The sequence below is a fragment of the Clytia hemisphaerica genome, unplaced genomic scaffold (assembly GCF_902728285.1).
Source record: "Clytia hemisphaerica strain Z4C2 unplaced genomic scaffold, Clytia hemisphaerica genome assembly, whole genome shotgun sequence".
NCBI classification, from domain to species: Eukaryota; Metazoa; Cnidaria; class Hydrozoa; order Leptothecata; family Clytiidae; genus Clytia; species Clytia hemisphaerica.
In genome coordinates, this window is record NW_027103728.1 from 1,140,651 (window position 1) to 1,156,644 (window position 15,994).

A 15,994-nucleotide genomic window follows, 5' to 3' on the forward strand; every position below is an offset into this window, starting at 1 on the left:
GGAGCACCCCCATCGGTCGGGGCGCAAGGAGTCCCCCCCCCCCCGGATGATGAAATTTCGATCCCTGACTGACTAGGAATTTCCCCGATAACATATTAGTAGTAAAAACAAGAACTGAAATCCGTAAATCAAAAGAAATTTTTCAACCACCAGATCCAGTACAACCTTCTACTATCTGGATGACTTGCAGTCATGGTTTTACATGGTTCTGGTGCGTAAAGCGGCAAACAAAATCTTTAAAAAAAAATTCAAAATGGATGGCGGAAGTGGAACAAAATACAAATCTCAAATCTCAAACAAGATGTTGGGAATGTGAAGCTGATTGCATAGGGTGTGACTAGCTGGTTTAGTTCTGGTAATTTTAGTTCATATTTTTTTTGCTTTGTTTGGACATCCCATTTGGGATACTCCTTTAGTAGGCGAACTCAACGATCTTTTGCATAAAGTATCATCTATCTTTGCTTAGTGGTCAGAGAGATAATCCTTTTTCAATCAATGATTCAAGCTTTCATATCATTCCTGTCTCTAAAAAGAAGGGTGTCAGATTTAGACAAGGGATGTCGATATTAGACCATAACGGTACAGGACTCATCCAGTCATCAGTCCGTCACAAAGAACGCTTCAAAACACCAGTCTTTTTCGAGTTTTTGTCTCGATCGTTTACCAAAACGCTTCAATCTCGCGTAGGCTTAGGGGTCAAGACTAAAACCCCCGAGACATTTGCCTGACCAACAAAAAATCATCAAAATCAATTTTGTTAATTGTCAGAATGGTTTACTCACTGGTCACTGGAAATACACAACTTTATGAAGTTTATTCCCCACTTACCCCTGAATTGTTTTAGTAGGCACACACATCAAACTTTCAAAACACGCTAACTGAAAGCAGAAATATTAAAACCCTCGTTTTGATATACAAGGTCAAGAGGTCAAGCGAAACATGTTAGTAAAAGCCGCTGTACATCAGGGGGTTCAGATCAATGTTTTGGCTGTTCTATTCCTAGGTACTAGGAGAATAATTTACTGTCAGCCAAATAAGCAGCTTGGTAATCCCTGTGTTTTGCTTTGATACAATTAAGCTCTCACATTCCTTTTAACTCCCCCTGACAAATGACAATTAGGCTAGGCTAAACTTTACCTCTTTCTCTTTTCTATTCCAACAATGAAATGCTTACATAATGGACACATAGTCTGGCTGACTTTTAAAATAAAAGAGGTCAACCTTGAAAAAATTTCCGCACTAGGTTTCTTGGTACCATTAGAAGTGCAATTTAATTAGATTAACATACTCAAAGCCCCACAATGATAGGGACCGCGAAAGACGGGAGTAAAATGGTTGGAATCGACCAAAATGTTGTTTTTAGGTTTTAGACCACCTATAACCATGGGATAAGTTTTAGAAGCATTCTTATCATTAAATAAATGTCCTGTAAAAGTTTGGTGGCCATAACTTTATTTTTTATGAAAATATGAGCAATTTTGTAAAATTTTGAATGGCAGACGACCTACCAACAGAAAATTGGATTTAGACAGGTGAGCGCGTCCTCAAACCCCCATGATGTTATACATTTTTGGAACTGGAAGAGATCAGCGCTGTTTGTTTTTTTTGTCTCATTGACCCAATCAAATCCTACAAAAAATTATTCAGTTTTTTTTCTGGGAAAAAGCCACTTTTGAGGGCTTTAGCTGTCCTCCCCCCGGCATTAAGACAAAGATAATATGAAATTTCAACCTTTTTTACATATTCTTTGTTAATAAAAATTAACATTTTCAACCGCGCTCTGCTGTCTTTTTTGGCTCAAAGTTTATTGGTATTCGAGAAATTCTACAGAATTGTCGAGCGCGTGTTTGTTTACAATTCGAAAGTTCAAAGTCCACGGAGAGTGACAATCTGCCAGCTCTCCGGCATACAGGATATTTTCGATTCATTCGTACGGCAAACGAGAATTTTGAAAAAAAAAATTGATAAAAAATTAAAACTTTGTCTTGAGAACCTTCGTGCCAAGTTTCAATGTTATAGCATTAATAGAAGTAAAGTTATTGCAAAAAATGTATTTTTCGACATAACCCCCGGATTTTCACTTTTAAACCTATTTAACCATGATTTTTACAAAAATCCTCGAAAATCGTTCCATAAAAAGGGTCATTTTCAGGAGATAGAAAATTTCATATCTCGAGAACGGCTTGGCCGATTTTGATGAATGACCCCTCATTTTTTTTCTTTTTTGATGCTCTTTCCAAAATTTGAAAAAATCATTGCGGTCCCTAACAATGAGGCCCTTTGCCTTGGGCAAAAAAAATTATGAAATCAAACCTGAGGGGTACTTTTTTGCCCAAAATGCCCGGAATTCAAATTTTTCGTAACAAAGTGGACCTATTACGTCATGAACTTTTAAGGCCTAAAAAACTCCTTCATGATTAAATCTTAATTAGAATTTATGAGTTGCATTAAAATAAGAGCTTCTAAAAATATTAAAAATCTGTTTTTTTGGGGAAAACGGCCCATAAAAATCGGAAGATCAGGGAAACTGCTTCGAAAACCTCAGAAAATATGAAATTGAAAATATGACAAACTAACGCTTATCAATAACATGACAGGTTGACAAATCTAGTTCTAAAATTCTGAAAGTTTCTGAAAGCCAAAAAAACGGCATAAGATTCTAATTCTTCAGGGAAATCGGATAATCGGGAAAATGTTACAAAACTGAACTTTATTTTTAGAATTTTACAGAAGTATTTCAGAAAGTGTTAAGGTCGTGATAGACGATAACATTTTTATGTAAAATTTGCTAACATTTCTAAAAATAGAAGATTTCAAAAATGTGCTCAAGAAATGTTAACATATGTTACACGCAAACATTTTGTGCATAACATTTGATTTTTTTTATTAAAAAAGAGAGAAAAATCAGCGAAAAAACATGTGCGCACTTGAAGTATCCTTTTAAATTCCCTTTAAATGGCGGCATCCTTTGATTCAAAATGTTATTCATGAGAGCAAATCATTTTTTTTTTTTTTGCTATCTGCGCGTAACATTCGTTAACATTTGAATGTTTCTGAATGTTAATCGATGTTACACGGTAACATTTTGTACAACATTTGCTATTTTTAGAAAATGTTACACAAAAATGTTACCGAATGTTATCGTCTAACAAGACCTTTAGATATAAAATGGTCACAACTTTTTATTGAAATCCAGCAAACTCTGCAATAACGAAAGTGGTCCCTTCTTCTCAGTTGAGTTGCTTAATTCACTCAACATCGGAAAGTTCTTTTTTAAATTTCAACCAATGAGATTGCCATGTATGATGAAGGATTAATGACTGGCCCTACTTTTTGGCGCTAATGACTTTTCAGCCCCTTGGATAACAAGGAGTCATTTAACTTTATTTGTTTCAATCGTTGATTCTAAGGGATGGATTTTTTCTTATAGTCTTTAGTTCTCAAACGAAAGCGGGAATTTGAAGCGAGTGTTATTTTTTCAAAGAATCCTTTCTGATTGGATGAAAGCCCTTCCCTTGCCAAAATATTGACTAGAAAAGTATAATTTCAGTATACAGAAAGTGTGCACTCATACTTTTGCTCAAATTTAATAAGGATTAAAAAGTATACTCTAAAAATCCAAATCAAAATCAAACCATCACTCAAATTAACAAAATTTGTACTGCATTTATACTGCAATCAGAAAGTATAAGAAAAGTATAATGTTTTTATACTTAACTGTACTTGTTTTTGAAAAAAAATGATAGAAAGAAAAATTATTAGGTGAATTAAATCAAAAAGTATACTTTAAGTATACTGCCCGTTCTTGGAGAGGGAAAGTTCTTTTGTTTTGAAATCATTTTTCCTTTGTTAATTTTCATGCATGAACGGTTTTTCTTAAAAGGAGTGAATTTCATAAAAACTTTGAAACACATGAAAAAATTCTCTCATAACATCAGAACTAAATGTGGTGTGGAGTTGTTAGAGAAATTTGTTTTTGACCATTTTTTGAACAGTTGAAATTTTAAGCATTTATAAATTTGAAGATGAAGAAGGGTTTGCTAATGATAAGCAAGTTTAAAGGATGATGTGCAGCGACCTTGCTTATGTAAGTATATGGGTTACCTGTATATTATTCAAAACTAATGGTTCACTATATAATGTATAATAAATCTTGTTTGTGATTATACTAGTCTGACAGCATGATGAGTTAAGGTAGTTTTTAAGTTAAACCTACTGTAGTGTGAGTGGATACGGATTTTCTTTATCTACTAAAGAGCTTTTAAGAATATTAACTTTCAATGTTACTTTACTGTTAATTTCAATGTTTACAGATTTAATAGGAGTGTTAAGTTTTAAAATGTCTTAAAATTCATAAGCTTAGGCATGAACTTTTCAAGTTTCATTGAAGAATATGTGTTTTGAGTGGCTAAAATACTAGCGATTTCCATGAAAGTCTACTTTATTTATACTTTTTTGCAGTATATATGAAGTATATTTCCATGCAGTATAATTAAAGTATATGGAATATTGTTCCAAAAATTTAGTACTTTAAAGTATACTTCCTTTAAACATCAAAATATATACTGAAAGTATACTTTTAGTACTTCTGAAAGTGTGAGAGCCACTATGTTCTGAAAGCATCTTTCGTCTGCACAGACTTGTTAAAAGCAAACTAACTTTTTTAAAGCTTCCCTATGTCAGAAACTCGTTCTTCGAAATCGACCTCAACGTAAGCACAATCTCGAATTAAAGAGGAATATCGCTGAAGACAGCATTAGAGGATACCAAACGAATTCACTTTACTATAGGAGCATTGATACTTGGAACGGTTTGGCAACCAATGTTGTAAATGCACCGTCCGTTGGGAAATTCAAACTAGAATTGACAAACGAATGGAATGATAAGATCTATAAATTGTAAAGATGTAAGATTGTTTCATAGAGGTCAATAGACCTGAGAAATACACTTCTATAAATTAATTAATTTAAATGATCATAGGTCCATAAGATCACAAAAACGAGTGGTGAGAAAAATTTTGACCATTTGGCTGGTCCCCATGTGACTTCATCACTTTTGCTTGGGCTTGAAATAGAAAGTCAAAATTAGAAGCTCATATATGGCTCAAATGAAAGATATTTATCCAAGGGTTCCAAAAAATATCACAACATACTGACAATCAATATTTGAGAAGCTAGAAAGGAAAATAGCTTAAAAAATGACGTCATTGATGACGTTATTGAAAATCAAAAAATCGTCAAAATCGAAAATTTTTTGTTTCATTTGAAAGAGGACCATCTAGTGAACAAAAAATATCACTACAAAAAAATCTAGATTTCTCCTTTATAAGCCCCTGTCAGCAAATTTGTAATTCATTGAATTTGCCTGGCCACCCCCAGGAATCTTTAAAAAGCTTGAGAGTCAAGTCAAACGCATTTCACAGAATAATTTCCTATCAAGTGAAATTCAAGGTTTTTCGTAGTAATATATTTTGTTCCTCTTTCAAATGAAACAAAAATTTTATAAGTCTGTGCAAACGAAGAACATTGTAGCTCTCACTACAACCTCTGTTCTAACATACTCCTAACCCTTAAAGGTGCGCCTATGGCCTATGCGCGTACTATACGTGCGCTATACGCACTTGCTGCTAGGGTAGCATTTAGTGGCTTTTGTATATATTTGACCTGCAAACCATTTCAATCTTCCTTGAGTGTTGCCAGAATAATTTCAACACTAAACATTTTTTGAGATTTTAGCCTGAGAAAGTTAGAATTAACTCTAAATATGCATATGGTATGTGGTTGATGCAAGGGGTGCTAATTTTGGTAGATTGTTTCATATTTCCCATATTCAAAGTACAAACCGTGGAAACTTATTCTTTCTTACTCACACAAGAAAATAATCTGTTATAATACATTAAACCATCTTCCAAGAGCATTATGTTACATCTTCAAAGAGCAACACAATGAATGTTGTGTTATTGAGGCCCCGCAGATTACGACATACCATAATTCAATTATTGGTATAGTTTCACTAATTAAAAGTTTGTAATATTCAAGTTAACATTTTTTCTTTCTAATCTTTGTCAAGAAATGCATGCAGAAAAGCCTTCCATTTGTAAAAAATGATGCCCTAACATGATAAACCTTTTTTGTGAAAGGATAAATGAACCAGGAAAACTGTGGCATTTTTTTATTCAAAAAAAGATTATATTTTTTCTATGTTTATCAAAAGTTGCTCTGCTTTCTGGCCTTTGTTCTTGATTTCATTTTACGGTTATTTCCAACCCAAATCCCCCTGCTTAATCCAAGAATCAGCATCCTCAAGTTAAAAGTAAATGATATATAAAAAAATTTGCCAACAAATATTTTGAAAAAAAAGGGACATGGACTAGTAGAGGGCATGTCATTGTTGAATACTCCAGATATATTACTTGCCTTGTAAACAAAATTCCAAACTTTTTGCATTAATTTGTTACTCAGAAATAAGTTCTAAATTGTTAGTATTATTGAATTTGCCACGAAAATGATAACCTTTTTATAGTGCTTTGAAATATCAGATATCTGGAATAGCTCTCTCCTAATGTTACATTTTATGTCTGCTATCAGATTTTTTATTTAAAATATGGATCTTAATATCGTCGACTAACAGTCCAATCTAAAAATTAGTGCCTTAAAAAATCGATAGTCCTACTGATATTACCTTTGTGTTATTCTGCTTTCCCTATTGATATTGTCTCCTTACCTGAAGGGGATTAAATTTCGGTTGGCAAACGATATAATCCACCAGGATGCATCCTCTCTTATTTTCCTATCCTCTATTCTGATTTTCTGACTTTCTCCAGTGTTTCTAAACTGTTTTCTAAGTATTTTTCTCAAATTTGCCCGTACCGGTGAAATAAGTCTAGACCCCGGCTCAAACCTCCAAATGCAAGCAACCTTGGTTTGCAAACCTAATGCCTAACCGCTTGCGCCAACGAAACACGGCATAAAACTGTCATTCACAAATACTTATAGCGTGTAATTTACAGACCTTTATTAAGAAAGCTCCCAACCCTACCAGTGCCCCTACAAGGATCCCTACGGGATCCTAAGTTGGGTCTCAGGGTACGGATGCCCCCAAGAAGGCCTTCAGCCTTATATTGTGATTCTCGAGCTCCAACCCTAACCCTAACTGATAATAACCGAACCCCTGTCTACGTCCGCAGATTGAAAATTTTCACTTGCATGCTGGTGGATGATATCGTCTGCCAACCTTAAATTTCGTGTGCATTAATTTTTAGTGTAAATTTTGGCGATTTCCTCACTAAGGATTGAAATTTGAATTTTGGCCAAATAACCTACACTAGGAAAATTGAAGAAATTGGGTGAAAAAGACTGCTTTGCGAAATTTTGTCCACAGGAAAGTTTAAAATTCTCAATTTTGTGAAAAAAGTCCACACAAACATTAATCCACTTATTAATTTTCTTTTCCAGGACAAAGAATTGTAATAAGTGACATGACAACTGGAGATGTGAAAAACAATTTACGAAAACTTAAGACAGAGTTACGCTTGATAAAGTATAAAGAGGAAATACCATGGCAACAAATCAATGTTGGATTAACTGAACCTTTATTACCAATATTGCATTATGTCTTTGGTGATTATTCATGTGAATTCACCTCTTATTTAGGTGCAAAAGGATATGACTTCTTTTGTAAAAGCGATTTACGATTTATCGAAATAGTGTTTAAGATACTGGTAACAGAATTTAATTTGAAGCCAATGTTAACAAAACAACAATTCTTTGCTGTAGGCTTTGCTGAGATCAAGGTTATATTTGTGACAAAAATAATATCACTTTGTCGAACAAAAAATATGGCTATTTTAGCGAAGTTGAAAAAACCGCGAAAACAGGTTCAAGTGAAACAATCAATATCTTTGGACTGTATTGCACAGAGAGAAAATACCTCTAAAGTTGATTTTCACATTGAACCAAATGAATGTGAAATACCAATTAAAATTATAAAAGATCCTACCATTCAAGGAAAATGTACTCCAAATGACGTATTAGATCTTACAACCGTTGATCAAATTTCCGACGATGAGGTTAACAACTTGGTCAACACCGGCTATGATTCTATCAGCACTGTTAGAGATGTTCTTGACTTAAGTGAAATTAATGGTGATGATAATATTGAAAAATTAATCGATGATGAAAGTCGGTTATTTATTGATAACAATGAAGACATTTGTGGGAATAATTTACCTCGATTCACTGTATTGAAAAATGCTTTACCTGAAGTTAGATTGGTTGAGGAAAGCATTGTTAATGAGCTTGATGGTGAAGCTAAAGTGAAAAACATGAACGAGATCACTCTTGAGAGTTGTACTCAATGTATAAACAATACAAAGAAAATGAGTGTTATGGAAAATCGTATTTCTTCGCTTGAAAAGAAATTTACAGCATCAGTTAAATTGAATAACGAGTTATCTGCAAAAATAATTTTGCTAGAAACTAAAGTGAATTTATTGGAGTCGTCTTCAAGTAAGAGAGCAGAGGAGAAAGATGAATTTGTGGATTCTACTTCAATGATAAGTGATGAGAAACAGATTACACAACCAACGCTTTATTCGCCATTGAAATATTCAGATGATGATACCATTATGAAAGGATTTCGCCCCATTACAATGAAGGATGTCCGAGCAGCACATGGGATTAATTCCGGACAGGTCGATGGTAAAGAGAACCACCCACGTGTTGTTGTGGATCCAGCAACTGAATTGAAATGTATCTCTACTTCATCGAATAGGAATGTTTCTTTTGATTCGAAAACTAAAGAAACTATTTTTAATGTGGAGAAATATTTTCAAGATGCTGACCAATTATTATCGGCTCGATCGAGCGTGGAAAGATTTTGAAACCATGTTTATTATCAATATTGTTTTTAATGATACAAAGATATATTTATTTGAGACAAAAAGATTTAGCAATTGGATAAATGAAAAATTGTAGCTGTGGCAGTTTCAAAATGAAAAATTATATTTCTCCATTCCTATTTAATTTTTTCTGGAAAGGTCCAAAATTTTGTTAAAATTATGTTAATATGTAATTGACTAGCCGTCCCGGCGTCGTCCGAGACGACTTCTTACTCCTTTTAATACGCTCGCTTTTCTATTTTTCAGAAACTTGTAGGGATTCGTATACAAATGTACTTATTTTGCGAGAAGAAATGTTCTTAAATATAGGCCTTTTTCGTATTTGATAATTGATGTTTAAAATTGTTAAGGGGACAGACACTAAAATTAATGCACATTAAAAAATATGGTGAAAGTATTTTTAGTTGAATTTTGATTTTTCTTCTCCTTATTAAATTGTATAAATTTGTCATAATTTCTTTTGTTGAAAACCTTCAAACAATAATGTTCTTGACTCGCTAAAAATAATGCTCATGCAAATATTGGTGAAAATTGAGTTAAAAATTTCTCGCGAGAAATCGGTCATACTTTAAACGTGCTTTTTTTGGGTTTTTTGGGAGAGGAAAGACTATTATTTTCCTCACGCAAGGATGAAGATAAAAAACAAATAGAAATTCAAATTCAGTATTAGAGGTACTTGGCAACACCGATCACTCCAAAGACCACAGTGCTTTACGGTGGAATATAAAGAGTGCCTTTTTCAATACCTCTTAACAGAGTCAACAATTATTTAACAATTAAACTCAATGCGTAAGTAAAAGCGTTTTCATTTTGCTATCTCAATAGAACAAAAAATAGCAAACATTGATTAAAAAAATTTCATAATTGAATTGGGAATAAGTCATCAACTTTTCTCATATTGTCAAGTCCATTAAATTGAAATGTTTTTATCAGAGTATCAATTAGAAGGGAAATGTCATCGGAGCTTTATTAATCTCAAGGGTAATCATAAATATGATGTCTTTTTGAAAACTCAAATTTTATCTTCGACGTATTCCCATGTGAATCAAAATTATTTCATAACCGACATAAACTTTTTTTTAAAAAACTATAAATTATGCTGATAGTGCTATTGCACAGTCACTTGTGTTTCTCCATCAAGGAGAAATGTGCTCTCTTGAATGGAAGTGCACTTGGCGAATAGAATTGAATATACAATCAAAAAGGCGCGAAAAAAAATGCCGTGTATTTAAAAATCGCTAGCGAAAAAGCCTCATGCGAGAATGGGAGAGTTCCGATTTAAGCGTATTATATGTAATTGATGTTTCGTAATATTTCTAAATCATTTATACAAAACTTAAATTTTCACTGCAAGGTTCTCTATTTTCAATACACGCTTTTTTTTATTGTAAGAATGATGTAAATCCATTTCATCGTGGATATTTTTAACCTTTTTGGGAAAATCATCCTAAAATATTCTAACCGCACTCTAAGGTTAGGATCCTAATTCAGACTATATTTAACATTTAGTACATACGTCTCAAGCATAAAATGGCATTTTAGTGAAAGGATCGTGAGCTTTTCTTGGGGGTAATTGACAATTTTTAATTGAAAAAGCTCTAAAAATGGCACTCTTAGCTTGAGTAGCAAAATTCCATGATGGTGATATTCTTAGCATATTCTCAATTTTTCGGCTATTTTCATCATGGACATTCTTATAAAGTGTATTCTTATAAAAGCGTGTACACTTTGTCTTCATGTGTGAAATGAGATCAAAACAAAATTAGTTCCCGCCAAAAAAGGTTCCCTTAAGGTATAAATAAACCAGCTGCGCTGGAAGGTCAGCCTAAATTGCTTAATATGATTAGAAAGATATGTTGTTAAAAATTGATATGATTTACTAAAACGAGAGTAAAAAAATCAATAATTATTCGTCTCTTAATTAGGATAGATATTTAGATAAAAAAAAATTAGATATACAGATGAACAGCAACAAATGGCTACATCAACAACAGATTCAAGAAAATAAAAATCCTTGCAAGGAAGTTAAATGCAAGGCATACTGATTGCATTCAAAAATAGAACCCCAAAAAGTGAGGTTTTCAATCACAGCCACTTTTTAGCCCACAGCGTTGATATTCTTGTGGCTGCTGTGTAGTACAAAATTCTATAAAATAAGGAAATTGATGAGCTTTCCAAAAATGTGGCTCCCTTTGAAGTTGAGTAATTCAGTCTTGAAATATAAGATGGCAAAGTGAGGGCAGGTTTTGTGGCTGTATGTCATGTGGCTCACTCAACGGGTTGGCTTATATGTGCTGTCCTGCTTTAAGACTTCAATATTTTTTAACCGTTTTTCTTGGAATTGGTAGTTTGAGGTCTGATAAAGATACTTATGGGTTTAATTTGTGGCTGCAGGGTTTTCAATGGGCTTAAAACAGCTTAAAATGTGGCTTCAATCACTAATTTATCAATTTACAAATTCCAGGTTGGGTTTTGTTTTCGAAATATGAATATTTGCAAAGCCTGATGCAAAACAAACACAATCTGACACAATACAGTGTTATTTTAAGAAAAAGTGTACATTTTGTGGCTGCAAATACCATTTTTGTACATAAAACCTTCTGAGCTGTTACATATAAGTATTAGTTGGCATTTTTAGGGTTGGCTCATGTGCTGTCCTGCTTTAAGACTTCAATATTTTTTAACCATTTTTTTTGAATTTGGTAGTTTAATGTCTTATAAAGATACTTATGGGTTTAATTTGTGCCTGCAGGGTTTTCAATGGGCTTAAAATGTGGCTTCAATCAAAGCATCGTCAAAAAATCGTCAACTTTGAGCCGCAATTCTAGCCCGGTGACCCAATGATTTTGGTTCCATTTTTGATATTTTGTGGATAAACCCTTTTGCTACGAGTTTCATCTGAAAAAAATGATTTTTACTCATTGAACAAATTTGTGGCTGCTGTTTTATCAACATAGTGTTTTTCTTGATTTGTGCCGCAGTTTTGGCTCATTTTACAAAAATTATTTTTTCAACCTACTTATATCACCTTTAAAACCAATATTGTGAAGTTTTGTTTGAAAAGAGTTATTTTTAAAAAGGATATTCAAATTTCTTTTTTTTTGCTGTTTTTGAAAACCTCACGCAATTTTTGAATGCCATCTACTGTACTTATCAAAAATCACAAAAAATTTATACACTTATTATTTTTTACTAAGCTTAGACTTATAATTATATTCAAGCTCAAGCTGGACAAAAAATCAAAAAAGTTTCAAAAACAAAGATGCTGTAAATCAGTAAAAGTTAAAATGGTGTCATTCTTATTCATCTTAACTGCAGAGAAATAGTTAATAGCTTAAACTACATGTTTTTATAATAAGCAATGAAAAATTCAAAATAAGGTTTACACTGACATCTAAAATTTATTCAAATTTAAAGTTTTATGTTTAGCATACCCGGTGTCGTCCCAGAAAGACGGTAATTATTGTACTGTATTTTCCCTAACCTGAGCCTAAATATATATGCTTAAACGTGCAATATTTATCTATTAAAAAATATTTAATCCATTTATATACATTTATTATTTATCATTATTAGTCCAGAATGTATAAATGTCCGCCATCAAATCACAGTGAAAAAATGCAAGTCTAGAAAAACATAATTTTTGTCAATAATTTGATGAAGAATACTTCAGCCTTTCTGAAATTTACACAGGAGCTGCACTTTAAATATATACTTGATTAATTTCCATTTACGCTTGATCCTAATTATCTCCAAGTCAAAGAGAACAAATGCAAGTGTCTGCTTTCAAATCGCAGTGAAAACTTAAGTCTAGAAAAAATCATTTTTACGTCAATAGTTTGATGAAGAACTTCGGTCTTTCTCAAATTCACATAGGAGCGGTTCTTTAATATACTTGATCAATTTCCATTTAGGCTTTATCATAATAATCTCCAAGTCGGTCCAAAAAAACAAACGTAACTGCCAGTGAAAAACGCAAGTCTAGAAAAAAATCATTTTTGCGTCAATATAATTCGACGAAGAACTTCGTTCTTTCTTAAATTTACATAGGAGGTACTTTAATATACTTGATCAATTTCCATTTACGCTTTATGATAATTATCTCCAAGTCGGTCCAAAAAACAAACGTAACTACCAGTGAAAAACGCAAGTCTAGAAAAAAATCATTTTTGCGTCAATATAATTTGATGAAGAACTTCGGTCTTTCTCGATTCACATAGGAGCGGTACTTTAATATACTTGATCAATTTCCATTTACGCTTTATAATAATTATCTCCAAGTCGGTCCAAAAAAACAAATGTAACTGCCAGTGAAAAACGCAAGTCTAGAAAAAAATCATTTTTGCGTCAATATAATTTGATAAAGAACTTCCTTCCTTCTCTAATTTACATAGGTGCTGTACTTTAATATACTTGAACAATTTCCATTTACGCTCTATCAATATTATCTCCAATTGTCCAGAAGAACAAGCATATAAAATGTCTATAAATGTACAGTATCAAATAAAAAAAAACACTCAAGTTCGAGAAAACATTATTATTGTGAATAATCAGATAATTAAGCTGTGAACCGTAATATATATACACTCCATCAAATTCCAGCAATTGTTGGTGGTTATTCTATATTCAAGTCCAAAATGAAAAAATATGTTTTCATGCTACAAAAATAATGTTAATGAGGTCTGTAGCAGGTAAAACAATAACTCACAATTCAGGAAAAAACTTGAGCAAATAAGTTAAAATCCTCATACTTTAAAGAAAAGAACATCTTAATAATCTAACTCCAGTGTTGTATCTTCCTTAGTTATAAGTTTAAAAGCCACTTCAACAAAATATAATGATTGTATATAAAATAAAAGCTGGCAAGAGATAAACAACGAACAAACGAAAAAGCACCGCTTTGGCAGCCATATTGAATTGTTTTTAACACATATCGGGAAACCAAACTTAGCCCGATTGGATGAATTGAAAGCGTATCCCAACCGGAACACTGCCCTAAAAAAGCTTGAGAGTAAATACACAGATCGGGAGACCAAACTTTACCCGATCGGATAAAAACTTTAGAAATCGGAATAAAAAAACCAAACTCTTAAGTTGCGGCGGCTGGAAAAAAGGGATTTGAAGGGTCATCGGGGCTGACTAAAAAGGGCCTCAAAAATATTCACTGGCTCTTAAAAAAATAATAAAGCAATGTATCTGACCATATTTACCGTCGTTTTGCAAAAAATTCCCTTTCACCCTTTCACGCACTCAGATAACTCTGGCATTTTTCAACCAGAAAAAGACTAAAACTCCGGGTAGTTGAGAAATGAGCTTCGGAAAGTTAGGGAGTTTCGCAAGTAAACACAAGATTTTCCGCACCTTTAGAAGAAAACCCTTTCCAATGTCAAGCCGAAAATCCCGGAAAATGACGAGAATCTTAGTGTGAGAATAGTGTAGCAAGCTAGACGATTATTCAGACATAATAGAAATGAAGCAAAAAGTATTGGAGGGAACTAAATCCCGTAACAATAATCGTATTATCATATAACGCCTATACTACTGTATTATACGCATTATATATAATAACGACTCCAGTCTAGTGCGGGAATGGAAATCTTATGCAAAACGACGGTAGTGGATGAATAGAATTTTCCTTCTTTCATTTTGTTGACACTGTTTGCCCTCAATATTAAATTGAAATACATATAATTAATTAAACAAATAATTTAATTTGGCGAATGACGCCAGAATAACTTTAATCTCCAAAATTAAATTCAAGTAAATCCGTAAAATCTAACAAAACCTTTTTCCGTCAAATTTTCTTCATTGAAAGTATTGAATTACTCTCGGGTACCTAATAAACGGCGGGTTTGGAATACACGCTTTTTTTATAAGAATAGTGTACTTTGGTTGAGGGTGAGCATTATTCTTATTATTCTATTGTTCTAAACAATAGGCCTATTGTTTTAAACCCGAAATCTCACCCTGATATTCTTATAGAAGTTATTCTTATAAAAGAAAAAGCGTGTAAGCAGGCAGGCAGGCAGGGTGGAAAAATTCTCAAAACGTAATAAGCGGGGGTTGGAATAAAAATGTCCTGGCTGTAACATTTTTGAAAATGAGGCTAATGTAATTAGGGCAAAAGAGGGAACTTTCAAAAACATTTTCTCAAAAATTAATGTCCTGGATGGAAAATTTGAAAAATCAATTAGCTGCGGGGGGACCCTTATTAGGTTACCGAGAGGAATTCAAGAGATTTTCGAAACTCTTTACCAAACCAAGGACACATGAATAGCGAATACAAGTGTGCTTGACCAAACATCACGAAAAAGAAATTCAAACCTTTGTTTTTCAGCACAAATAATTGTTTAATTTTAAAATAATTGTTTTTTCTTTTTTTAGAAAAAAATGAAAATGAAAACACTTTCGAGAATGGTATTTTGCAGATTTTAGTTTTGTATAAAAACTAAGGGAAATGGCATTCAAATCTTCAACGACTTCACTCGATCTTCACTCCGTATCTATTTAAAGGTTTGTTTGATGATTTTTAATCAGATCAGTCTGTGTTTGAACCCAGTGCAACAATCCCCCTTTGAACTCGCATTATTCCTAATCGTTTTTTTTGGACCTACCTGGAGGTCCTATAAATTAACCGTTGTTCGTTCGATCGTTTTTCCGACCGGAAAAACTGTTTTGACATTTTCTCGAACTTTCATCCTTAATTTTTTCTGAATTTTTGCAGAAAGATGCGTATTCGCAATGCTCAAAACATGACCGAGTTCCATTTTTTGAGAAAAACTTTTTCCTTTTAGAATATTTCTTTGTTTTTTTTCACACAAAAATATTATTGATAATAATGCCCACCATCAAGCATGATTCAATTGTCAATAAAACTGATTTTTGCAACCGGATTTTTTTATTTCTATTTTCTCTACTCCCCTTCCCTCTCCCCCTAGTCTAGCAAGCTAGACGACTAATTCATACATAGTAGAAATAAAGCAAAAAGTAATAAAGGGAACAATTTTAGTCGTCTAGAAACCTTTGTGCACTAACTCCAAACAAAAGAAAAATGTCAATATTTGCAATTATAATCTTTTTCCCGCTCAAAAAAAT

The 15,994-nt window shown here is 32.9% G+C and overlaps 1 protein-coding gene across 1 annotated transcript; it reads left to right on the forward strand.

Moving 5' to 3' along the window:
• The first annotated feature begins 7,458 nt into the window (after window positions 1-7,458).
• On the forward strand, window positions 7,459-8,935 carry LOC136804948 (centrosomal protein of 44 kDa-like). Its single transcript, XM_067061480.1, has one exon. The coding sequence runs from the start codon at window positions 7,478-7,480 to the stop codon at window positions 8,879-8,881; it is 1,404 nt and encodes a 467-aa protein (XP_066917581.1). The 5' UTR covers window positions 7,459-7,477; the 3' UTR covers window positions 8,882-8,935.
• The last annotated feature ends 7,059 nt before the right edge of the window (window positions 8,936-15,994 follow it).

Coding starts and splice junctions, on each gene's coding strand:
- LOC136804948 (XM_067061480.1), top strand. CDS start 7,478: ATGACAACTGGAGATGTGAAAAACAATTTACGAAAACTTAAGACAGAG.